The 26,888-nt window shown below is 40.5% G+C and overlaps 2 protein-coding genes across 9 annotated transcripts; one reads left to right on the top strand and one right to left on the bottom strand.

Annotated features, from left to right (window-relative positions):
- Positions 1-266: 266 nt before the first annotated feature.
- PGM3 (phosphoglucomutase 3) lies at positions 267-23,324 on the bottom strand. 3 transcript variants are annotated; one of them, XM_027057342.2, is made up of 13 exons: positions 23,205-23,322; positions 21,284-21,489; positions 19,688-19,872; positions 17,824-17,891; positions 12,757-12,890; positions 11,639-11,834; positions 8,815-8,972; positions 8,015-8,098; positions 5,481-5,579; positions 3,685-3,801; positions 2,879-3,001; positions 1,718-1,891; positions 267-663 (listed from the first exon to the last, which is right to left on the bottom strand). In XM_027057342.2, exons 2-13 carry the CDS (start codon positions 21,485-21,487, stop codon positions 586-588), a joined length of 1,620 nt encoding a protein of 539 aa, XP_026913143.1. In that variant the 5' UTR covers positions 21,488-21,489; positions 23,205-23,322; the 3' UTR covers positions 267-585. The 3 variants fall into 3 exon arrangements, with proteins under 3 accessions (XP_026913143.1, XP_053078499.1, XP_053078500.1); XM_053222524.1 differs by lacking the exon at positions 267-663 and having other exon boundaries at positions 681-1,891; positions 23,205-23,324; XM_053222525.1 differs by lacking the exons at positions 267-663; positions 23,205-23,322 and adding an exon at positions 22,840-22,952 and having other exon boundaries at positions 681-1,891.
- Positions 23,308-26,638, top strand: RWDD2A (RWD domain containing 2A). Of its 6 annotated transcripts, none has more exons than XM_027057347.2 (3): positions 23,308-23,471; positions 24,491-24,708; positions 25,697-26,638. In XM_027057347.2, the coding sequence occupies exons 1-3, from the start codon at positions 23,459-23,461 to the stop codon at positions 26,372-26,374; spliced, it is 909 nt and encodes a 302-aa protein (XP_026913148.1). In that variant the 5' UTR covers positions 23,308-23,458; the 3' UTR covers positions 26,375-26,638. The 6 variants fall into 6 exon arrangements, with proteins under 6 accessions (XP_026913148.1, XP_026913152.1, XP_026913151.1 ...); XM_027057351.2 differs by having other exon boundaries at positions 23,322-23,443; XM_027057350.2 differs by having other exon boundaries at positions 23,323-23,443; positions 24,369-24,708.
- The last annotated feature ends 250 nt before the right edge of the window (positions 26,639-26,888 follow it).

The raw sequence follows: 26,888 nt of genomic DNA, 5'->3' as shown, positions 1-26,888 counted from the left end.
AAGCCTGGGCTATGCATCCTCATAAACATAGCACGAGCATCTCAACCTGAGTACAGAGTAGAGATGCACAACCTCCATGTCACACTCTGAACTCCTGGTGATGTTACATGACGAGGTAAGTCACTGAAGAATCATTCTAAATTTTGCTGTGGAAAAATTGGTTGTGTAAAGTCTTCTCCACCCTCCCCCTCTGTATCAACAATGGTGAATCCTGCAACATAACGATCACGGTTAGGTAACGGCAATGGAAAAGACATTCCAAGGAGTTGGTAGTAAGGTTTAATTTTCCAGCAGCCCTCATGAATTTGTCCCTGAATGTACTATAAAGGTAATGATTAAGCCCCGAGCACTTTACATTAGTGAGACTGAAATTCGGTTCAAGTTTCACTTTAACAGGTAAAAGGTTTCCCTATTTCTAAATAATAGTTGTGGTAGTGTTTAAGAAAAACAATCAGATCTAGAAACAATCTAGTAAGGTGCATCGTAAACATGATTACAAATGTGTCTGAACCTGTCACATTAGTGGCAGTACTATTATTTTGTAAAAAGTTCTTAAAAATCCAGTTTGTCATGAATGAAACCTGGTTAGGGTGTTTCTCCAACTCCTCCAGCCAGCTGAAATACTGCCAAGCTGACTGCACGTGCAAGGCTATCCGCATTTTCCTGAAAATGACACAAAAGGAGATTAGAGGAGAAAGACAGCATCTATCAGGTAACTTACAACTCTGAGGGAAGGGAAGAGAACTTTTTGTCTCACTAGCATACTCAAATGAAAATTTTTTTTTTCACCTTTCAGTAACAAATTCCAAGATTCTTAAATAAATGGAAAACTCAAATTCTTCCAAGTCCGGTGAGTTCTTGGTTAATCAAATCAAATTGTAAAATTAGTTATTCCAAAATTCTGAATAAATTCAATAAAACCTAGTCCTTAAAAGTACGGCCACAATTGGCCTAAGTGTAAGTAACCATTAAAGTCCCAGATGGCCTCTCCCCATCCACCAGCAATTTCTATTCACTATATTCTAGGATGGCCTAAGCTTCTGCCAAAAAGCTGCCAGCTCCCTTATAAGGGCCTCCTTCTGAGTGCCTATTCAACCCACTCTAGACTGCCTTAGCTGTGCAAACACTGATCAAGGGTTTAAGAGTAAAAGAGTGTGTGAAGAGGGCAAAGTTTAAAAAATCGAGACCGTGAAGTCTTGACCCTGTTAGGAAAAGAGCAGAGGCACAGAGCAAGGCTGTTTAAAGGAAATTATTTTGAAAAACAAATCAAAAGTCCAGAGACAAAGATGAATTTCCATCAACCTGGATGATGGTACCAGTTAACTTAGACATGTACCTCAAAGCCTGTTGTTTTCATAAAGCAACAGGATTATGTTTTTAAAGGAGTTTTTAAAAAAAGGATCATCCACTTCAGGCCACAGAAGACTAATGCGTGGCAAAGTATCTACTGATTATTCATGCCATGGTTAGAAATAGGAAGTCTGGAATAAAAAGAAAAATATTTGGGGAAATAAACTAAGTTGGTCTAATTTTGTTCAACGACTGATGAAAGTACTCTTACAGTCTTAATATGAACCTAAAAATCTCCATAAACAATTATCACAGTGAGACTGCAACACTATTGAAATAGTTTTCTTTTCTCTCCTACTACGACCCCCACTACCCATGGTATCAGACTCTCACCGCATATTCTTTCAATAGAACCATCCCAGCTTACCTGCGAGTCTGCTTCTGCATATACTCGGACTACATCTTCCGTACCAGAAGGCCGGACAAAAGCTCGGGAAAGCTTGTATTTCTTCACCAGGTCATTGATTGCCTCCTGTAGTCCTGGAGGTGTAACTACTTGTCTTTCAGCATCAGTGGTGCTAATAACTTGCCTGTCTGCAACCTATGCACAAGCATTTCATATCTGTTACTATATAAGCCTAACCTGTTCAACAGAATTCCCACCAAAAGACTGTGGCCATTTCAACAGTAACAGACCTACATTTCAGCTTATTGTACCACAGAGTGCAACTACATTAAAATTTTATAATTTTTATTTCTGCCAAAATCAGGATTATTAATTTCAGCTGTAGCTTTAAAGGTTGCCTTTAACAAAAACAGGCAACATTTCCACAGTCTTACAGTTACCACTACAATAGTGGCCAGGAAGGACTGTATTTTTAAGTCCCTGGTCAAATAACTATTTCTATAAACTGTTGACAAAGCAGCAACCTATTATGTAAGAGGGTCATGATAAAAATCTCCTAAATATGCCAATCAGTAGCCACTTCTGTGACCTCGGGCTTTACTACCTCTAATTGTCTTTCACAAATCCTGTTGGTGAGTATGTACACTGGCATAAAGCTGTACAGAAATCAATGAGCATTTATATGAACTGCCTTTAAAAAATTGATCTCCATTTAAGCCCAAAGATCTTACTTCTCAGCATCTAGCTAGCCCCAGGAAGTTCTGCGTGACCCAAGAATAATTCAAAGGAAATATTTTCACTTGCAATAATAGGCTAGCAGGATTGCTTCAAAATAACATGGGGGCTATGGAGAATGGGGAAGGACAATAGCTGAAATCTGTAGAACACAGCGGTTTCATTTTTTTGTTCTCTCCACATTTATATTTGTTTTAAATTTTCCACAATAAAATCTTTATTATAAAGAACATGTATCACTTTTTTCTTTTCAAGTCGGTAAACTAAATACTTCTCAAACAACTGGTTAAGATTAAGATGTGGGAAAACAGGATATAAGGCATTTTCTATAATATCTACATGTACACGATGAAACATGACACACAGAATATTTTTTATATAGAGATTGGAGATAATACATTTTAGTTAATTTTCAGAAAAGAAGTAATTTTAAAATATTGCTCAGACCTTAACTTTGAGCTGTCTGTTTGGAAGATCCATATAAAGAGCATCCCACTGTTGTATAGTCAAGTCCTTCAGCGTCAAGATCGCCTCAATCACCAGCATATCAGAAATAGCATCACCAGCTGCCTACAAGACACAATGAAAGAAAGTGTACCCTTGGATATGAATGCTCTTAGAAAACAAATCACAGTATCCTGTGCTTCCTCCCCACCCTCACACAGATTATTAAACTAGAGTGTGTGGAGAAATGAAAGACCACAAAGAGTTATACAAAGAATACTGAAACTAGCTCTTGAGAAACTTGCCTTTACTCTTCCTCCTTATCTATAAAATTAAGACTGGATAACTAGCTCCAAGCCCTTTGTTTCTTCATTTACAAAATGGGAATTATAACAACCCCTCTCCCTGGGTTACTGCAAGGATTACACTGAGGTATGTTAAGTGCCTTACTACGTGCAAGATATTCAAATACTAGTTCTGTCACTTTTTCCGGTCCTACTCTTTGCTTCCTCTGCCATACTGTATAGACTCCAATCTCACTGATTTGACACATATACATAGACTCAGTAGCAGAGTTTTGAATCTAGATGCAAGCTACTCATTATACTTACAAGTTTTCATCATAAAATACAGGGGTAAGGAAGCACATCAGTGTTCTGTCATTGCATTTCAGTGTCCATCTCAACTGTATATACCACTGTGGCAAGGAAGCTGCCAGGACTTTTCTACTTTTTTATGCAACACACTATTCTGTCTACCTTATGAACAATGGTAAAGTAACCAAGAGCCCGCCACCCTCCAGCTCTGACCTGGTTGAACAAGTCAATAACGTTTTCGAGCATCTTAGCAGCAGCTTTCCTTTTCTCATCTTCCAGTTCTTTTGTGAGTTGTCTTATCTTTGTTTCGGCAGCTTTACTAAACAGTACCTGCAAGGAAAGCATAAACACGCAATCGTAAAACATTCTCTTCGTGCCCAGTCATCCAAGTTAAACCACTTTTGAAACTCTGAATGAATCTGGAAAAACTGAAGGGAAAAATAATGATAGCCTTAGAATGTATGAAATTGACAAGATCACATCAGAACCCAAAAGATAATAGTTGGGGGGAATAAATCCTTCATGGATTAAAGAACTGGTTATCAAAATACAAAGAGCTGATTACAAAGAAAATACCACTCTGACAGAGGCAAATGTACATGATGAGTATATTATGTTTGCCTCTCTGTCAGTTGAATTAGTTCTGTGCAACCAGTTCTTTAAGCCTATCTGCATCCATTTTACTTGAAAGAATACAGAATTAAGCACAACTAGTAGAGTTTTCTTGTAAAAACTTAAAGGATATAAGCTAGATAAAAGAAGAGTTCATTGTACTTATCTTATTATGGCAAATAGTACCATGTATATGATATACATCATGTTCCTCAAGATTCCTGTCATTTTAAAATGTTTTGCCCATGAGTTTAGTTACTTCAGAGTGGCTCAATACTATAGTCAGCACTTGATGAAATGACATGTTTGCTGGTAAACTAGACTACACTCTGGTCACTATTTCTGCTGGAACGCAGCCATACACACTCCCTTATCTTACACCAGCAGAGCTGACAGGTGCAACAGAGTCCTTACAAGCCAAAAGTCTAAAATACTATCTGCCCTTTAAAATTATTTATCAACCTCTGCCTTAATTAGATCACTGAAGTTATATTTTAACTGCATTTCCTGAGAAATTATTGTTTTTCTTATGATCAAGGCCTCTAGAAGCCAGTTCAGAATTAATGAAAATAATCTGACCTAGGTAACATCTTTTCTGTTGGCTACCTCCAATCTATTTATGAAATGAGGTGTGGCATAAAAACGTTTAAACAAAAGTCTGAATCTTATGAATATACTAAAAACCACTTAGTACACTTCAAAATGGTGAATTTTAAGGTATGTGAACTATATCTCAAAAAATTCTTTAAATGTTCTGCCTACAAAAAGCACCATAAAAATTTTACATGCTTATTGCTACTTACACTCATTTCTAGTCGCTCATAACTTAATTCTCAAGCATTCCAAAACTTTTCAATTTACCACAGCTACTGAACTTTCCTTTCACTACCTATGGCCAGTACAAAGAAAAGATTTTAAATGATAAACAATCTGTAAGAAAATTAAGAACTGTTTTTTTTTTTTTTTTTTTTTTTAAAGAAACTAAAAATGGGTGCCTGGGTGGCTCAGTTAAGCATACAACTCCTGATTTTGGCTCAGATCATGATCTCACAGTGCCCCACTTTGTACTTCATGCTGAGCGTGGAGCCTGCTTGGGACTCTCTCTCTCCCTCTACCCCTCCCCTGCTCGTGCTCTCAAAAAAAAAAAACAAAAACAAAAACAAAAAACCTGTAGGAACAAACTGTATTATCTGTTCACACTCAAAGATCATAAACAACCTAAAAGAAAACCAGTTTCAACACACATAAGAATATATTAAGTAAACCCAATCTTACTCTACTATCATACTGATCATTTCAACAAAGTGGGAATCGATTATAAGGTATTACTACTCAGAAAATTCCCATCATTAAAAAAAAAGTCCAGCTAAAGCTGGTTGTAACTAAGGAAAACTTACTGTGCCATGCCCATTTGCTTCAAAATAAACTCCAATGTCAAACTCTTGAGCCTTGTGATGTAAATGTTTTACACCAGTTTTAGTACAATAGACAGGTACCTATGACACATATTTAAAGAAACACAATAGCAGTTATTCAATGGGCAAATACATATTATATACCTACTCTCCTAAGGATACAACAGGGAACATACCGGGAGCCATCTAGTGAGGAAGACACGCAATTAAAATACCAAGTGGTAAGTGTTAGTATGAGAGAGAGAAGGCAACTATAGAAATACACAACCAAGGGAAAAAGCAAGGCGAGAAAGAGGAGCATCCCTGGATAAAATATTGAAAGATTGTAAGTGGAGGAGTGACATGATCCAATTGTGTAGAAAGCTCCATTAGCTACAATGTGGAGAATGGTTTACAGAGGTCTGCAAGCTTTACTATAAAAGGACATATAATAAATATTTCAAAGTTTACAGCCGTATTTCTTTCACAACTGCTCACTTCTGCCACTAGTGTGAAAGCAATCACAGAAAATACAGAAACAAATAAGCATGGTTGTGTTCCAATAAAACTATTCATAAACATGTGGCAGGCTGGATCTGGTCCACAGGCCAGTTTTTTAACCCGTGGCTTAGAAGGTTAAAAGACATTGGTTAGGAGGTTTCTAGGACTAATCCCATTAAGAAATTACGATGGTTGAACTAGCAACACTGGGCAGCCTAAGCCTTGGATGGATCTGAGAGAGAAGAGTGGTTAATAAGTCTGATAGTGGCAAATCGCAAAAGAGATCAAGATCAAATAAGATTGGCCATTGATTGGATTTAGAAGACCTCGGGAAAGGTTAGAGCTAAAAATATTTAACTCATCCATAGGAGAATGGGTTGATGAGTAACAGTTTCTGATGTATTTGTTTCTTAAACAGGGTATATATTACCTATAAAAATGTTAACACAGAAAAGAAATACTAAAACGATAACCCAAATACTGAGAATCCCTGATAAATGGTGGGCAACTGGGCACCAATGGAGTTCCTTGAGTGTGTTTACTGCAACTTTATATTTAAATCATGTCGCAAACTAGCAGCTTCCAGATGTGTTTTATTTTGCCTATTTCTTTTAAATTTTTAATCAGCTGTCAAGACTTAAAAAGTAGTAGGAAGGAGAGTCACATAAAAACTTAGATTTTCAGCTTTTCTTGAAGAATCTGACTAAATGTGACAGCAGCTGGCCTGTCTGGGCACACTCTTCCTAGTCCTTATGCACCTGCTGTACTTTTTCTCTTCACTTATCCAGATTCTACAAGAATTGGACTTTGCCACCCCTGCTTTAAAAAGAGTGCAAAAGCAACAAAAACTAGTAAAATGCAGGAATTTGAAAAGGAATGCACAAAAGTTGGAAAATACACTAGCTAGTGAGAAAGAGTAAAGGCAAACAGACATAATTTTGGCCATGGACCCTCCAACTCTTAGAGCAGGTGATGGGGTACAGAGGATGGTCAATCATCTGGGGGATGCTGGGGGAAAAAAATCAGATACAAAACCTCCTCTAACAATCCAGAAAACTTGCCTATAGAAGAGTAAGAAAACAGTTTTGATTACTGAACACACTTCAAGCTAGACTGTGATGCACACCACAGGAAATCTGTTAAGAACTACAGACAGAAATCTCACCCTTTTATAATATAGCTGAAGGTAACTAGTAACAGATTCTATCCCTGAACAAACTTTTCCTGTGATCCCAAAGAGGTCCTATCCTTGGGCATGTCTGGAAGAGTCCAGTCTCAGCAAGAATCTCCTACCCTCCATAACTGATCGAAGTCCTCACCCCATACCATACCCCAGGTAGTATCTAACCACCCCGGCCTATCTTCAACAGGAGTCCTGTAAGGTATGTTCAGTCGGAATCCTGACTCCTGAAGATTCCTTAGTAATGTTCCATCCACCAACCCCCTCTCCCACTTTTCCTTGTTGTATTAAGAGTAGCCGAGTCTCTCTCCCCGCCTGTGAAATCCCAAAGCAATAGTCCCTATGTCTACCGAATAGGCCTGCTTCTCAAGAAGACTTTACAGGACCACTTATTTTAAATTTACCTGATAATTGTGATGGCAATCGGTGTTTAGTCCTTACCAAAAGAATAATAAATCTTCTCATATCTCGGTAACAAGTAAATATATGTGGCTGATTCCAAGCTGTAACTAACTTAAACTCTCAGGAGCCTGGGAGACAGGATGCTATTTTCCGGAAGTTTACATTTCAGTGAGGGGATTCTAGACCCTTAGGGAAAACACTCCTTAACTATAAAATTTGCTTAGCCTTTTAAAACATTTACATTCATAAGAAAAGGGGTGGGGGGCGAGTCTCTTTCCCTTTTTGCACCAGGGACAATTTTTTCCCATATCTTAATATCTTACCCTTAAATGGACAACAGCTCAGCTTCATGTACTGTGACCTGTTCACTTGTATGACCGCATTGTTTTCCTCACAGAAATATCTTAAGATAGAATTATTAAGAAGCTACCAGAAAATGGAAACGGTTCAGTACCTTCATAACTTCTTCAAGATACCGTGTTGAACTTCCATTTGCATACGCAGTTTGTACAACACCAATATTCAAACTTTCTCCAATCTAGATAAAAACAATGATAATTGCCTTGCCATCAAAAGTAAAAACACTAACTACAAAAGCAAACATATAATGAGAGTTCTAAAGGATGCCAAAATTACCAGTTTATGCAATAAATGCCTAAAATGAAAATTTACATGTATGCCAGAAAAAAAAGCTAAAATACTTTTGAGCGTTATTTAAATTCTACAAGGATCCTTCCAAAAGAAGCTTGTGATTTCCTGACCTCTCTAGTATTTTAAATAAAAGTAGTTATTGAACTCTTTTAAAGTATAACTTTTTCCACATTATAATAACTACTTCCCATTACATGCTACACTAAAAGCTGGTCTAAGATTTCCAAAAGAGCAAAGGAGAATAAACCTCTCTCGCATTACTAACCACATTATAACATAGTAAATACATCTCTCAGAGGATGCAATCTTTTGTTTAAAGCTTTGGGAGTGATGATGGAACGCTCACTAAAGCGTCAGTTGTGAAGACACCAAAATCTTCATAAAGCTTCGAATCATAAAACTCTGCCAGTATAAGGAAGAAAAGAGCGCTACTTACAGGTTCGAAAACCCGTGCCCCACGGTGAAATGACTAAAATTACCATGTGTCGTCTTGTATTTTCTGGCCACAGATGTAAGGAACTTTGTATAAATTGTGCCTTTGAGACATGTTAGTCACCAGTGAGTCTTGTTTTAAAGAGCAGTCAGTCAATCATCCCACCATACCTCCAACAAGAGCTCTTTAAGGAAACTGCTAATCAGTGTTGCTATCTTGTCTCCATCTATGAGATGAAAGTGACCATCTACATCGAGGTAGTGATAAACGATTCTGTCTGCATCTCCATCAAAGGAACAGCATTTTTCATTAGACTTCATTTCCATTCCTAGCACACAGAATTTTAAAATGCATTTCAGTCACAGAAATAGAGATAAAACTCAATATAAAAAGTTTTTTCTCGGGGCGCCTGGGTGGCTCAGTCGGTTAAGTGGCCGACTTCAGCTCAGGTCACGATCTCGCGGTCTGTGAGTTCGAGCCCCGCGTCGGGCTCTGGGCTGATGGCTCAGAGCCTGGAGCCTGCTTCCGATTCTGTGTCTCCCTCTCTCTCTCTCTGCCCCTCCCCCGTTCATGCTCTGTCTCTCTCTGTCTCAAAAAATAAATAAAACGTTAAAAAAAAAAAAAAGGTTTTTCTCTTACATTAATTACAAGGGAAAAATATTTCACTAACGTATGATCACAACTGGCCTTACGTGTTCCACATATCACTTTTCAAGAGGTACTTAAAATTATCCTTCCAAATAAAAACCAATGTCTTAATTTTTAAATAGTATACAGGTTTACTGGCAGTTTTTACAGGGTAAATTCTTTCATAGCTAACTGGAAAAGGAGAATTCTATGCTGAAACTTGATATAATATTAAAATAAAACTCCAGAGGCACCTGGGTGGCTCAGTCAGTTAAGCGTCTGACTTCAGCTCAGGCCAAGATCTCACAGTCTGAGTTCGAGCCCCGCCTCAGGCACTGTGCTGACAGCTCAGAGCCTGGATTCTGCTTTGAATTCTGTTATCTCCCTCTCTCTACCCCTCCCCTGCTTGCACTCTCGCTCTCAAAAATAAAGATTTAAAAAATATAAAATAAAGTAAAATTCCGTTTTATAAACCAGTTGGTTTGGTAAGACAAGTTCCCATAGTTTGGTGAAAGCTACAGACTATTTGTGAATGCAATTTACCTAGTACTGTGATGCCCTTTAGATATAAAAAATAATCAACGGATGAGTTATGTGCTTCAACTCTGGTAGAAGTGATTTTTATTTGTTCACACCATCAGTAACAAGAAACACTGGTAAGTTAGAGGGAAGAATTGTAACCTGTGAGAGATACATGGCCAGTGTAATTTGCATAGGGCTATTAAAACCTCAGCAACCGTCACATCAAACTTAGAAGATTTTGCTGCTCCTTAGCCATGAGAGCAGCAGGTGGACAAATCCAACATGAGGCTTTCATGAGGAATATGAATATAAGGTTGACTACAAGGCATAACACACGCTTCAGGAAAAGTGAGGGCCTATGGTTTTGTTCTTTCTGTAGCCCCGTGATGCGGGGCCGCCAAGCACAACGGTCAAGAAAGAATTCTTAAGGCATTTTACGGTGCGAAAAGGTGATTTTCTTATAGCAGGGGACAGGACCCACAGGCAGAAAGAGCTGCGCTCGGACTGTGAGAAGTGACTGATTATATACTTTTAAGGTTGGCGGGGGATAGAGATAACATAAGTTTCTAAGGCATTTCTATATGCTAAAAGCGAGGTTGACAGAGATCTGGCTATTGTCAAGATAAGGTTGCTTTTAGTCTCTAATAAAACATCAACATTAAGGCAGCCATAAGTCCCTTGAGGTATGTCACACTCTGCACGTCTCAGGTTTTTATCAGTGCGCTGCAAGCTGTAAGATTTACTTTCAGCTACATTTCTCTTGCCTTTGTTCTCACCACCCGTGCTTAGAGCAAGGGAGAGAAGAGCTCAGTATTTAGATGGATGGATAGATGCAGGACCTAGAACCAAACTGTCAATTCAACAAAAACAAGCAATTCAACAAAAAGGAGTTCAAACTAGCTGACGAACTAAATATGTAAATGTGTACTACAGTGAGGCAGAATAACGTAAAGGAGAGAGGCAACTGGATGAGGTCTGTGGAGTTCTGAAGAATGCATGTCCTGTCTGAAGTTGGCAGGAGCCGCTCTATTGCAGCCAATTATTGCCACATGAGAACGGACATTTTCTGACATCGGTAAAGAGAAGCCAGCGTTTCTAATATTTAAGTAAAATCATGAAATGTTTAAATGGCGACAAGTAATGCAATACACACACACACAGCAGGCCAAACAAAACACATCCGTAAGCCAAGTTTGGCCTACCCGCTAACAATTCAGGATTTACAACGCAGCTAAACATAGACCACCTCTTAGTACAACTACAGTCTTCCTCCTAATATACCAACTGGAGAAAACAGATTTTGCAGACAGTTATAATTAAGCCAAGTTGCATTCCCTTTCCATAGTGTGTCTAACTCAGGTAAGGTGAAAAATGCTACTCACTATTGCTATCCTTTAGATCAAGGATTCTCAAAGTGTGGTCCCCAGACCAGCAACATTAACAAAGGCTGGGTGCTTGACAGAAAGACAAATTTTTTTCCTACCCAAATTCTACCCAGACCTACAGAATCAGAAACTCTAGAGTAGAGCCCAGGAATCTGTGTGCTAACAAGCCCTCCAGATGATTCTCACGCATACTGAAGTTTGAGAACTACTGCTTTTAAACACCAATTCCTGATTTTGCTTCCCCCCCCACCCCTCCCCCAGACATTGCCTACACACTGTAGGAGTCGTGTAACTCATAGGCAAAGGGCATAGACCATGTTTCGAATGGCACAGACAGTAAGAAAAGTGTCCAGATGTCTAAAGTGGTGTGCCAGGACGAGCAGCATGACTCAACTCACTTGGCCACCTCTGTCTCTTAAGACTGGTTTCAAAGAACTCTAAAAACACATTTTCTACATACCCTGTGGAGGTTTCTGATGACTTTTCACAAAGTCAGCCCCACATAAATGGTTGAGTTTCCCTTTGGTGCCGTCATTGAAGAGCTGAACTGACAGTCCCTGGGAAACGTAGTGTTCCATTTCTTTCAGCTTGAGGGCCCCTATGCCATTTGCACAGTCAACCTTAAGTGATCTATATTCATCTTCGCTGCACAAAGTCTTAAAAGGAAAAGACATAAGGAAGAAAAATTTCAAGTTACAAAAAAGCGAAACATATAGCACATATAGGTATATGTAAACATCTTCTATTATTTCAGTTCACTCATCTATTTTACCCTGGGAAACAAAAGGGTATACATATTCAGATGAAAATTGCAGAAAACCAAAGTGAAATTTAAAGGCCTTTAAAACTTTTTGGAAACTGACACTAGAACAGTTTCCCTGACTGAATACCTTATGGAAATGGAGCTTTACTAGAATTTAGCCTCAATTAAGCAGGGACCCTTCAAAATAATACTACAGCCTATATTACATGACAGGCATTCAAATGTGGGAATGAGTATACAGATGGATGAGCAGAATGATGCCTGCCATTCCCTTCACAGCACATAACACCACTGGGCACGTATGGGTTTTTGTGTCAGTCTCCTCTCTGGCCCACCCTCACTTCAGAATAAAAATTCTTTAAGAACAAGGGCTCTGTTTTGGTTAACAACATATATTCAATATTTGTTGATTAAATTACACCCCGCAAACCCCATCGAGGTTTAAGCAGCTAATCTACACAGGAGAAAAATCTTTCTCAACGGCAGACACCTCAAGTATGATGCCAATAGCATCTAACATTAACCTTAAGAGCAAATTCATCTGAATAAATATTTCTGTAACCTTAAGAACCCCACCAGGTTTTCCCCCACCATGATCTCAGAATGTACTACGTGTACTACGTGCCTCACCAAGTAAATACCAATAGACAGCAGGACACAAGGGCCAAGCCTTGTGGAGTCCTAGAAAAGAAAAGGAAATACACTGCATTTTTGGAAAAAGGAGGAATGATGAGCTATCTACTTAAGATAAATTGTTGAATTGATCTTATTTTATTCATTTACTTAAACTCTAACCATGTTCACGAGATTTTTACCTGTTTGGTAAGTTCCATAAAGGCCTTAGAGAGTTTCTGGTAGTAACCTTCTAGGGTTGCCTCTCCATATTGGCCACTGGTATTTCGACAGTATACCATGTAGTGCAGCTGGGGCGTTGTTACCAAGCCGTAATCTGTCATAGAAATACAAAAAGCAATTCACCACATTTCTTAATATAGAAAAAAATGTTTAAATGGATTCATACCATATGAATTTGAGAGCACAAATCTTCAAAATAAAAACATCTCAGAGGACACAAAAACACTTCCAAACTATCCAGAAATATGCATAAATATATCCACTGAAGTTATTACAACTGCCTGTCACATTATGATACTGTGATTTATAAGAAACAGGGGTGCCTGGGTGGTTCAGATCCTTGAGCACCTGACTCTTGATTTCAGCTCAGGTCATGATCTCATGGTTTCTGGGATCGAGTGGGGCTCCACACTGACAGCCAGAGCCTGGTTGGGAAGCTGTCTCTCCCTCTTTCTCTCTGGCCCTCCCCACACACCTCCCTCCCTCTAAACACACACACACACACACACACACACGCACACGCACACATGTGTGTGCGTGTGCGTGTGCGTGTGTGTGCGTGGATGTGGGCTCTGTCTCAAAAATAAATAAACTTAAAAAAAAATTGGAGATTTGGTCTTTGTCTCCATTCTAAGCAGGGCTTCTAAACCCATGGACTTCCTAAGTGAAGAGAGTAGAAATTGTCTTTTGTTATGCTAATGAGACAAGGAAGGCTCCAAGGGAACCCAAAGATGGGGCTGGCTGCCAGGGGAACCAACCATGTGATTAGAGAGCTGGAACTTTCAGACCTCTCCCATATTCCTGGTCCCCCTTGCCAATCCAGGCAGAGCAGAAAAGAGGGGCTAGATTGCATTCAAATATCAACAGTCAATCCCTTAACAGATTGTGCCCATGTAATGAAGCCTCCATTAAAAACCCAAAAGGACAAGCTTTTGGGTTGGTGAAACATGTGGAGACTGGGGAGAGTGGTTGGCCAGAGCATGGAAGTTCCATGCCCCTTCCCACATACCTTGCCATATCTCATCCATCTGGCTGTTCCTGAGTTATATCCTTTATAAGAAACCAGTAATCTATCTGGTAAGTAAAATTTTTCTCTTGAGTTCTGTGAGCACTCTAGCAAATTAATAAAACAAAGGAGGGGGTTGTCAGAAGCCTACATGACTGGCATCTAAAGAGTGGGCATGGGGAGTCATGTGGCACTGTATCCTTAACCTGTGGGATCTGACCCTACTTCTAAGTAGATAATGTCAGAGAATTAAATTGGTTGTTTGGTAATGTTGGGGGGTGGGGGGGAACCCCACACATTGGGCACATACTGAATTCTAAAAGAAATATGAATGACTACTATTAAAAAAAAAATCATTTAATATGGACAGGTAACAAAAACAGAATATAGAAAAATAATAATTGAGTTCTAGTTCGAATAATACTGCAAACTATGTAATTCAGATGAACCCTCCCCAAAACCACCAAAAATGCCAGATAAAAGAAAAATCTTTTAAAAAGCATTGCTGTGCCAATGAGTTAAAGCGGAAATTAGGCCAAAATCTCTATGAAGGGAAGAACTCCAAGATTTGAACTATGGGAAGTCAGTTTTGCTTCTAAGGTCATTCCTCTAAACCAGAAATTAACTTACTGCTTCCACTACAAACAAGTCCATGTTGACCTAAGATAAGAAGGACACCGGGTGCCTGGGTGGCTCAGTTGACTGAATGTCAGACTTCAGCTCAGGTCATGATCTCATGGTTTGAGAGTTCGAGCCCCACATCGGGCTCTGTGCTGACAGCTCAGAGCCTGGAGCCTGCTTTGGATTCTGTGTCTCCTCCTCTCTCTGCCCCTCCCCTGCTCATGCTCTGTCTCTGTCTCTCAATAATAATTAAAGGTTTAAAAAAAAAAAAGAAAAAAAAAAAAAAAGGAAGGACACCCAGTAGAAGGCCAGGCCCTCATGAAGTTGAAGCCTCAAAGGACTACTCTTCAGAACAAGGGTAGGTCGAAAGTGAATCAGCCCCAAGTACCCACTCCCAGAAGAGTGGTCTTGACACCAAGCAGAGCAGGAAATAACCCATCCCTGAAGAGCTGTCACCAGAAGCACAGGCCTCCCACAGGTTTCCAGCCCCAATTCACGTAACCACAGAGGTCCAGAAGAACTCTGTCATCAAAGAATCTTGTCATCCACCAGCCAAGTCGCACCCCCAGGCACCCAGCAAAGGCAATAACTAAACTCTGTCAGAGAAATATGCCTTTACCATACACCTCAAAAATGTCCCACAGATAATTTTCCAAGAAAAACAAACAGCTTATAGTCAAAAATAGCTAAACACACAAGAAAAGTACCAAGAACAAGAAACAGAAAAAATAACAGAGATGAACCAGTATCCAGTGAATATTCTGTAACTAAATCCAACACAGATCTTCAAAGTCAAGCACAAAGTTTAGACTAGAGGCAAAAGATCATTTAAAAGTTACTGAACCCTGCAGTTCTACAATGGAAATGGTATTTCATGAAGGCACCCATGGCTCTAACGTAAGGATCAGGTGGAAAGAGGTGGAGGAGCTAAAAAAAGTGGATCAGCGCTTAACCTAGCTTAACAGAGGGGTATAAGGAGAGGAAAACAATTATTTCAAAAGACTTAACCAAAAGATGGAACAAAAGGATTTCGTGACCAATATCAAAACGACCAAATAAACATTTAACAAATGACTATTATATACAGTTAATCAAGAAACAATGACTCTTATGTAGTTACTCTTCTAGTCTACTGATCAACCCAGAAACCTACAAGCCATTCTTCACAGCTCTAGCTCATTATGTATCATAAAATCCTTTGAAGTCAATACTAACTTCAAATTTCTCCACTTCTCTCGCAATCATCCCTCTTACATGAACTACAGTAGTCTCTTTTTCTTTCTTACAACCTTCCTGTCTCTCTGTACATAAAAGCCAGAGTGACTGACTTAAAATGGAAACGTGATCATATTCCTACGCACAAAATCCTTCAATGGAGTTCCAGTGCATTTGGAATAAAACCCAAATCTTTACCGCAACCTACATGGCTTGAAAGCATAGGGCCCCTGCTTCCCTCCTCAACCTTATCTTCTACCAGCTTCCCCCGTTCTCTCTAAGCAGCAGCTACATTAACCTTTCACTAAGCTGAAGACAGAAGTGAGGGAAAGGTAAAAAAAAAAAATTTTTTTTAATTACTCTCAAATGTTTCTAGACTAAAACATTAGAAAAGTGTTATACAGCTAGAATGACAGTGCTGAAAAAGTGAACCATTCTGAGAATGGTACACACAATAGTTTCAGGCAGGATGAATCTGGGGTAAGGGCAGACCACTGCAGACCTGAGACTGTCAGGGCTCATGGAACCCACTTAGTGAGATACAACCAACATTTTTGTGTTTTTTTAAAATAAAACAGATGAATGCATGTCATGCAGTATAGGTATTATTTATTGATGCTTTTGTGTCACTTATACACACAAGTACGTATGCACACATCGTGATGCAAAATGGGGTTCTGACGATAAGCTGTGATTGGCATGAAACAGACTACTGGAGAATTGTACATAGCACACAATCAAAAATGTTTGAACTAACAAGTGAAGAATTAAGCTTCACACAGCTGGAGCTATGGCAGTAAAGATGATCATTCAGCAAGCAGAACGAAAGAAATATGCAATGCCCAAATTGAGAGAAAGGGCCCAAATGGAAGACCAATAAGGGACAGTGGCCAAGGAAGTAGAATCTTAAAGAAAGAAAGGAGGAGGTCACAGTGTGGAGAGCTATCAAGACAGCAACTAAAATAAAAACTTCAAAATATAAATTCTGGAAATAATTTTTAGGTCACAGATCCCTTTGAGCATCTATCTGACAAAAGCAAAGAATCCTCTACCTAAAAAAGTGCACGTACAGGTAACACTCTGCACACTGTAGCAAGAACACTCTGTCACCATAGCCCTGCAGCTTAACCAAACACTTCCCAGGAAACCCTGGGCCCCAGGCTAAGAATCCCCACTTTATAATTTTTTTTTAATATTTATTTTTGAGAGAGAGAGAAAGAGAGAGCGAGCAAGTGGGGGAGGGGCAGAGGGACAGGGAGACACAGAATCCAAAGCAGGCTCCAGGCTCTGAGCTGCCAGCACAGAGGCCGACGAGGGGCTCAAACCCACGAACCGCAAGATCATCGAACCAAAGTCAGATGCCCAACCGACTGAGCCACCCAGGCATCCCAAAAATTCCCACTTTTTAACAGCCACTGAATCTGGCAATTAGAATTGAGATGAGTGTTGAGAGAGACATTTCACTGAAGGGGCCAGGATGGAGACTTTGCCTGCGGTGGGATAAGTAATGACTAGAAAAGCAGAGAAGTAAGCCAAGGCAAGCTCTTGGAATTACTCTGAAGAAACGAGCACACCGGGGCTGGAAAGGAGGTTGAAAAGGTCAAGAGAAGATATTTTTAAATAAGAAAGTAGGGAGACACTAGGGAAATTCACCTCCAAGCACAATGGAGTCACTGCATTCACAAGGGGCATGCATGGTAGATGATGTGAGAAGAGGATTCAAGCCTCCATTGTACTGCATGTAATTCTATAGGAAAAACTACCTGTCAAAACTTAAATCATGATAAGTAGGCCAAAGCGACTTTGCATCATGATTTGATATGTAACAGCTGATTCCACATGTGATCAGCTATTAGGGAATACTGACAGAAGCTCCCCAGAATGAACATCTTTAAGTAACTTCAAAGGTTTTCATACCAGAAAATTTACTAAAGTAAAAGAAGTTAAGATCATTATTTCTTACATATAATCTCCTATAGGTAAACCAAAATATGCACACCAAGAAAAAAAATTATTGAATTTTCTAAATTTAAAAAACTAGTATTTAATACCTAGGAGTTCATTTTTCAAAACCTTTTTTATCCATGTTTTCAAACTTTTCTAAAATGTTACTACTTTTACAACTTTTTAAAACCTTTTTTTTTTTTAAGATTAACTTAATTCACAGCTCAAGATAGCTACATACCATGAAATTGACCTTCTAAAACAGTTACACCATCTATTACAGACTGTGAGAGTTTCTCACTGGTGGGCCTAGAAAAGAAAAGGAAGAAAATAACACATCCCATCCTGAAACCAAGAGTTGCTAAATTCTGAAAGCAAATACAGAAATTATGTGCTACATATTTCAGAATAAGAAACCTGTCAAGTCTGAAAACACTGGAAAGAGGATATAGGCAAAGTATAAGCATTTTCCAGCAGTCTTTCACAATACATTTCTCAGAAAGAGTTTGGTTTTTAAACAAATTTAGAAAACAGATATAAAAATACACTGATTACACCATCCCCAAATATGTGGTCAAGTTTGACTGTAACAACATGTACGTTACCTAGGAACAGTAGCAATAAATACTGAATGCAAACAGTGTGCATTATGCAGTACAGGGGAGTAAACCACCAAGGATATGCAACCTGTTTTTCATTTGGAAAAGTCGGAACAAATTATCAATCTGAAAATAATTATATAACTGCCTTGTAGAAAATAATGTTATACATCATGTAAACTAGTTAATTGGTAAGAGGCAATTACATGGGGGAAGGCTTTCCTGGGGGATAATTATTTGTTTCAGAACATAAATCAGTAGGCTATTTCTGATACCTATAAATCCACAATCAATGGTATTTGGAAGTCTCGCTGGTAACACATTAAGGATAAAACACCAGTCTAAGCCATGAGGACACTGACTGGAAATTTCCTTTAGAAAGAATCTCTGGCAAAACAAGATCTTATATAAAAGAGAATGCTTCTGTTTCAAAGTACACTTTTAATCTAACATTTTATAAAAATATGTTTTTGTAAAGGACAGCAAAAGCTGCCAAATATGACAAATAGTCCCCTCTTGTCCATGGTTTCGCTTGCCATGGTTTCAGTTATCTGGGGTCAACTGCAGTCCAGAAGCAGAGGACCCTCCTTCTAACATATCATCAGGTCAACAGTAGCCTAACACTATGTCACAGGGCCTACATGATTCACCTCACATCCTCTCTCACATGGGCATTTTATCATCACATAGCATCACAAGAAAGAAAAGAGTACAGTACACTAACATATTTTGAGAGTGAGAGAGACTACATCCACATAACTTTTATTACAGTATGTTGCTGTAACTGTTCTACTTTATTATTCATTTTGATCTCCTACTGCGTTTAACTTATAAATTCATCTTTATCATAATTATGGATGTACAGGGAAAAACATGGTATATATAGAATTTGGTACTATCCATGGTTTCAGGCATCCACTGGAGGTCCTGGAATGTATCCCTTGCAGATGGGGGATTGGGGGATACGGTATGTAGAAATAAATTGTTAATGTTTCCAGTGAACTCCAGCATGCAAAAATGATATAAATATATGAACCAACAATTATGTAGATTATAAGGTAAATCTCTAAAAATATTATTATAATGTGTTCTTACTCTACAGGAGAAAATAAACCTATAGAAATAAAGGGGCGGGAGGCATTTGTTAAGTACTTCTCTCGTGTCAGGAAATAGGTATTTTGTATACATTATGCCATGTAATTCTCACAAAAATCCTGTGTTAGGCTTTATCATCAACATTTTATAGACGGGCACATGGAAGCTCCACAAGGTTAAATAACCTATTCAATTATATAGTGTCAGAGTTGGGGTTCAGACTCCAAAACCCAAGATGCACAGAGAGACTTAGCTCCTACATCCTACTAAAAAAAGGCCAGGTGGGTGGAGGAGCCTCTTAGGGCAGTTCCACTTTACTTCCTTCTTTCAGTTTATCATGGGCACTAACATTAATGTAATCACTTATGTGGAGTCCCCAAAGCTGCTTTCACCATTAACTCTGATGGTCACCTGGTATCTCTACCAATCACTATGAAGGCATCTTGTTGCAGATTCACAGCTGCTTTCACACTGATGTCCATCAACACTCTCGGCATATCTTGTTCCTCAGCATTTGCCAAACAGGTAGCATGTTCCTCCCAGGATGGTGCCAACATTTCACCCAAAGGATCAACCAATTTTACCCCATTGTCTTCCTTAAAAGAAAAACAAACAATAAGCCATCTGCGAGCATTCACAAGGGTGAGTTGAGGAAGTAAACTCAAGCTGTTTTCCCCTAAAAAAGACACTGATGGCTGAGCGACTTCACCAGTGACCAGTACAGAATACCAGGCACTGGACTAAGTATTTTATAATACTTATAATAATAATAATCCTATTATTATTCCAGTCTTACTTTGAGAAAATGGATTCAAATCAAGAAATCTGCTTATGTTCATATAGCTAATAAGTGTCAGTGCTGCTATTAAAATACCAAGTCCGTATTAGTTTTAAGCCCACAGCCACTATGCTACACTAGCTTTTTTAAAAGGCTGTCATCTGTGCATTCACCATCAATTACATGACCATGGTGCAAATGGAGCAGAATGAAGGCAGTGAGAGCTCCTCCCCACTATGACTCTGTACTCTAAGAACACACTGGCCAATATGTCAACCGGTGGGTAACAGAAGCTGAAAACAGACTCCCCATTCCGTTCTGCTCAAATTTCTGGGAAGAAATAAACTGTAGTTCAGAATGATTGTCAACTGAAGGAGACAACTCAGTATTAAGAAGTACTTCTGGAAGTAGCAATAAATACAGGCTTCAGCCCGTAAGTCAATCAATTATGGTGATTTAGACATTCAGACATGCATTTCTAGTGATCCACGTTTACAAGTTGGACAAGCAGTGTCCTCCTGTGTGGAGGGAAGAGGAGGTTATAATCCTTCACAGACCTACTTAAACTTGGTGCAAATTTATCTACAAAGGCAAAAATCTCAGGCCCTTGCCACCAAACAGAAGCATATTATTCAAACCATGTATTAGTGGGCTATGGGCAATACAGAAGAGTTAGACCATGTCAAAAGGAATACTTTGAGAAAAAATTTAATTGTCGTAACCCTACAATCATTAGACCTCATCAATAACCTGCCCAAAGCTCACTTTTGTATCTGGAGCCACCCGTTTGGGTCTTCATTCAGAACAGGAAGCTATTCCCTAACTACAGAAAACCAGTCTTAAATATGTTCAAGACATTCTGAATGAATCTTTTCAAATGTCTGCCCTTCCCCGTCTTGCCTCCAATCTCTCTACTCTCTACTACATTAACAGAAGTAACACTTTTTGTTACTGATACTGTCTCAATACAACTAACTTGGAAGAACATTCTGTTATTTCTCTGATATGAACACAGTCCAAGAAATGAGTCTCATTTAATTCTCTCTACACCCTCTATGGAGTCATGAGCTAAATGACCACTCATTAAGAAAAAGCCATTTCAAACCCAAAGGCACATAAGGAGCACAAACATTCCTAGAATTAATTTGTACTTTTGGTCAAACTGCTCAGACACTAAGATGTGTACTTGTAAATAAAGATTTGCTTTATCGGAGCACGAAAAGCATTACCTCAGGATTATGTGATGCTGTTACCATGACTCCTATTGTAGATTTTGTCTGTTTTGACCTCAGGACAGCTAATAATCCCATGCGAAACATGACATGATCGAGATGTTCTGCTTTCGTTCGAAAGCCAGCAGTCCCATATTGAAGAATGAGTCCACTGGGCTTGGGATGTAATGCGGAGTATTCTGTAATAGCATCTAAATCCATGTCTACAAAATTAAGGAATATTTTTCAGGCATGAGAAATGTTACAAGGACCATTTGCTTTAAAAGCTGCCACCATAAACTAAGAGGTCTGCCTCATTCTGAATGCCCACAAAGAAGGTTTGAGAAAGAATGGCAGAGTAAGTCCTGGTGATAGGCATTACCTAGAAGATCCTCCCCAAACTGTATTGTCCACTCGAGGGCAGATAGCACCAGACTATCCCTCCAACTTCTCTCTCGTTTTGTCGCCAGGACTATTCCTGGACCTAGGGAAAATTTTAAATGGTCCACTCTCAACTAAAATGAAGATTCCACACATAGATTCGTAGACTTCTACAAGTTCAAAGATTATCTCATTTCATAAACGGAGAAACTTAAGTCTGGACCTCAGTTAAATAACATAAATCCACAAGGGTAGCTGGTGACAGACTGAGGCCTAAGGTCACAATGTCAAATGGACTGGGACTACGTATCCAAAATATCTGGAAAATCTGTGTGGTTCTTTTGTTATTCCTCCCACACCAGAGACATACTCCCAAAGGAAAAGCAAAGGGCAACAGCTTCCTCTCCAAAACTGCCCAGACCTCCTAATAAACCTTGCAGTGGATTTTTCTAGGACACCCTTCTAAATTAAGCTCTGACAGTAGCAACATCTTCTTTCTCCCTTTAATTTTAAACAGTGGCCCTGAGCCCACTAGCACTTCCTTCTCTGGGATACTACAGTTTGAAGTGAAACTTGGGGTTTCCAACCTCAGCTGTATATACTATTCACTTCCCCAGTCAGTCCCATTTCCAATTAGCCCAGAGATGAACAGCAGTCCTGTCTCATTTGCTTTACCGTCCTTCGATGCTTCAATGAACAAAAGTTAAAGAAAATGGTAGAAAATTTTTGCTTTTGTCCAACTGGAACAAGCTGGTATTCAGCAAGCTAATTTAGTTTGGTCCAAAGTGATCAAATCTCTTGTACAAGCAAGAATATATTTTGTTAAAAACTGACCATTCGGTAGTATATCATGATTATTCATAAGGGCGTAAACCAGTCCTGTTAAATCCAGAAAGTCTTTTAAAAAGAAAAAAGATCAAATGCTTCCACCCTTCAATGCGTTTTCGGTCCTAAAACGACGTTCAACGAGGGTGCGAACGCTTTTTTTTTTTTTCAGTATATGAAGTTTATTGTCAAATTGGTTTCCATACAACACCCAGTGCTCATCCCAAAAGGTGCCCTCCTCAATACCCACCACCCACCCTCACCTCCCTCCCACCCGCCATCAACCCTCAGTTTGTTCTCAGCTTTTAAGAGTCTCTTATGCTTTGGCTCTCTTCCACTCTAACCTCTTTTTTTTTGAAAGTACTTACAGGTCCAAACGGCGACCACTCTAAAAAAGTTGCGCGCATCCCCCTTCCCTTCATTCAATTATCAACCCCTGGTTTGTTCCGCTTTCCTCCCAGCCCCCAAGTCGCCGCACTTTTTCCGGCTCTCAACCCCTAGTTTCACCCTCCCCCCCCCCCCCCCCGCAACGCCGCACCGCCCCCCAGGCCTCTGGACCAGAATGCCCAGGGGCACGAGACCCTCCGGGCGCTCTGGAGGCGCCTGGGCGGGTGTGTCCGGCGCACGGTCCGTGGGTCAACCCGCTAGCTGGCCCACTAGACCGTCGGCAGGCCGAGCCCCTACGGACTGGGAAGTCCCCTTCTCGCCGCCAAGCCTAAGGGCCCTCGCTCACCTCTGGCTGGAGACTCCCCCTCACCTCCACCTAACCGAGCCGCTCCCCCGCCGTGGCGCCTCCAACCTAACTGAAGCTATCGGAACCCGCAGACGTGGCCCTGCGTGACTTCCGTCCCACCGCCACGCCCCCCAGCCAATCACGGCGGGGGAGGGGCCGCTGGACCCGCCTCTCCTCCTCGCTGGTAGTGCGCAGCTCGCGCCTGCGGAACTGCGGATTCCGGTTCTGAGAGGGCTTGGGTCTGTTTCCATTGAATGACCGGGAAGGGTGAGGCCCCCGTGGTGGCCCGAGGGTTGGGGCCGAGGGTCGTAGGCCACCAGAGTACTGCGACAGTCCCCGCCTCCAAATTTGGGTTTCGGGGTGGCATTCCTGCGTTCCTGGGAAGCCAGGGTCCCTCGTGGTCCCAGATGGGGGTACCAACCCCGATTGGGGGCCTCTGACAAGGTGGCCTCGGCCATAAGCCCTTTTCCCGCATCCCCTCCTCTATTCTCGGGGTTCATCTCCCCAGCCTTTGACTCTGGGAGCCCCCTCGAGTCGCTCCCCCCACCACCCCCGCCACCATCTACCCGCACCAGCTCGCACTAAACACCATCTTATGTATGTACCTGTAAGACTCCCCCTAAGCCTAGACCCCTCGGGGCAGAGGCCAGGTGGGTCCAAATCGTCCGGAGCGATCTGGGCCGCCCGGGGCTGGTGTGGCTCCCCGAAGAGCCGTAAAGGCCCGCTAGGGAGGGGTTCTTGGCGCTGGGGCCGAGGGGCGGCACCTAGCGTTTGGGGGCCGCGGGGTCCCCAAGACCTCGGAGCCAAGGGAGTTGACCACAGCCCCGCCAGCACTGCGGGCCTCCCTGGCCACAGCGCCCAGCTCCGCCTGAGCCTGGGACCTGGGTGGGATTCGGAAACTGGGCTCCTTGCCTTAACCAGAATTCAGGCTTGCAGAGCATCTGCAGGTGTTGTTTGCCAACCACCTGCAACGGGATAATTTGGAACACTTGTTGAAAGTCCAAATTCCCGGATCTGGATCGGAAGCGGGGGTGGGGGTGGGTGGGTAACGGACTGGGAATCTGAATTTTAACGAAGTCTCTGGAGGGATGTCATGCATACTAGATTTGGGGGTCGGGAGATAAAGCGAAGAAGGAGTGTAAGTGTCCCGGTTTGTGCCCCTAGCTGTCGGTGCACAAGGTTCCTGCAAAACCGCTTCCAGAGAAAGGGACCTTCCGGAAATTTCTTTGGACGCCGCTGAAATTAAGAAACCTAGTGCCCCTGGGCTTTTCCGGTTTTCCTGGCAGGTGGATTTGGAGGCAACATGTCCGCTTCAATGAAAGAATGCCTGCAGCTTCAGCTGCTAGAGATGGAAATGCTGTTCTCTATGTTTCCTAACCAAGGAGAAGTAAAACTCGAAGATGTAAATGTCCTGACGAATATAAAGAGATATTTGGAAGGAAAAAGGGAGGCGCTGCCACCCAAAATCGAATTTGTGATTACACTCCAGATTGAGGAGCCCAAGGTAGGTACCCTGAGTTGCTTTTATTGTTGCTGGGTGCCCAGCTTTTATTGCAAACACTTGGAAGGAGAGCTTTCTGTCCAGGAAACAAATAAAGAATATTCCAGATTCTTATTTCCTTTACTTGTTTGAAAGTGAAATATGTAAAATATGGAATGCACTGTAAATTGTCTTCAATAAATATCTTGGATTTTACATAAATGCGCACACTTTTTAACAAATATATCTAGTGTTTTTATTAAAAACATCTGCAGTCTCATACTGCATTATTTTGTTCACTCGACCAGTTTTTTACCAACCCAACTATTGTAGTATGTACTGTCTTGTAGACATATCATGATTTTGATAAATCTAAATCTTACCTTTAGCAAATCTGGCTTGTAAGGAGTGGATGAATGTTTATTTGGTGACACCATAGCACAGAAAGCAAATACCAGATAGGAAATCTAAATACTAAAAATGAGTTTACCTTCATCTTCTGATCCATTGTCTCCAGTAACATTAGCATAGCGTAGATAACAAGTGGAATAGGCTTTTAAGAACCCCTCTTCTAGCGATTTTCTGTACATCCTTCAGCTCTCATTTCCTCAGACAAGATCTCCTGGTTCCTCAGACTGAATTCTGTCTCCCTGGTTACACATTTCAGCAGATCCTGCACTTTTCCATGCTTCACATTACCATTGGAATTAAATACTTGTTCTGTGTACTTACTAGTTTAATGTCTGTCTCTTTCACTAGGCTCTACTTTTCACAAAGAGCAGAAGTTGTGTCTAGCTCCCTGACACATGGCGAGTGTTCAGTAAATACTAGGATGAATGGATGCTTACATGGAAGGAATAGTGTATATAAAGTACTCGGTAGAGTCTCTGGCACATAGCTGACATTTAACAGTAGCAATAACTATTACATTTATCAAAATCATGCAGTTGCCACTGATAAACCAGCTTAGGTGATTTTACGGTACTTAAATCTATTTGATTTTCATTTTAAGGTGAAAATTGATTTGCAAGTAACCATGCCTCACAGCTACCCCTATGTAGCATTGCAGCTGTTTGGACGGTCTCCTGAGCTTGACAGACAACAGCAACTACTTCTCAACAAAGGTCTCACTTCTTACATAGGGACTTTTGATCCAGGCGAGCTCTGTGTATGTGCAGCAATCCAGTGGTTACAGGACAACAGTGCCTCCTATTTTCTGAACAGAAAGCTCGTTTATGAACCGTCTGCACAAGCAAAGCCAGTCAAGAACACATTCCTCCGGATGTGGATCTACAGCCACCACATATATCAGCAGGACCTAAGAAAAAAGATTTTGGATGTTGGGAAAAGGTTAGATGTGACTGGGTTTTGCATGACAGGAAAGCCGGGTATAATCTGTGTGGAGGGCTTCAAGGAGCACTGTGAGGAATTCTGGCACACAATTAGGTATCCCAACTGGAAACACATTTCTTGTAAGCATGCTGAAAGTGTGGAAACGGAAGGAAATGGAGAGGATCTGCGCCTTTTCCATTCTTTTGAAGAATTACTCCTGGAGGCCCATGGTGACTATGGATTAAGGAATGACTATCACATGAATCTGGGCCAATTCTTAGAATTTCTGAAAAAACACAAAAGTGAGCATGTTTTCCAGATATTATTTGGTATTGAAAGCAAAAGTTCAGACTCCTAGGAAGCCATCAAGTGGCCTATGTGTGTAATTTCATCACTTAAGTCGGTATTTTCTGTTAATAAGACCAAAATAAAAGGGCCAGTGGCTGTTTAGTATCATCTGTGAGACACCTAGCTCCAGACTTTTTACCTGGTAATGAGACACAAAGGCCTTTTACCTTTTCACAGTGCAATTGTGATGTTATCTCTATGTTCTTATGTTAACTGAAAACTATTTAACTGCAAGTTAATAAAAACACTTTAACCAATGAAGCTGATGATTAAAGAGGAGTCCAAAGCCCATAATTAGTATCAGTAGTCATGTTACAGCTCTGAACCCATAAATAACATTTTTGTCTTTCATGATACCAGCACACGATGACATACCACATTTTCTTTTGTTATTGGAAGAGTGAATTCTAAGGTTCAAAGCGAGAACAAAGGGCACATGTTTACTACATTTCTTACTTTAAGTTAAACCGCCTATTTGTAGTTTTTTCTTTTAGCAGAACTAGGTCCTAAATGTAATGGCAGAG

This window comes from Acinonyx jubatus, chromosome B2 (assembly GCF_027475565.1).
Source record: "Acinonyx jubatus isolate Ajub_Pintada_27869175 chromosome B2, VMU_Ajub_asm_v1.0, whole genome shotgun sequence".
NCBI classification, from domain to species: domain Eukaryota; kingdom Metazoa; phylum Chordata; class Mammalia; order Carnivora; family Felidae; genus Acinonyx; species Acinonyx jubatus.
This window is presented reverse-complemented; position numbering and strand designations above follow the sequence as displayed.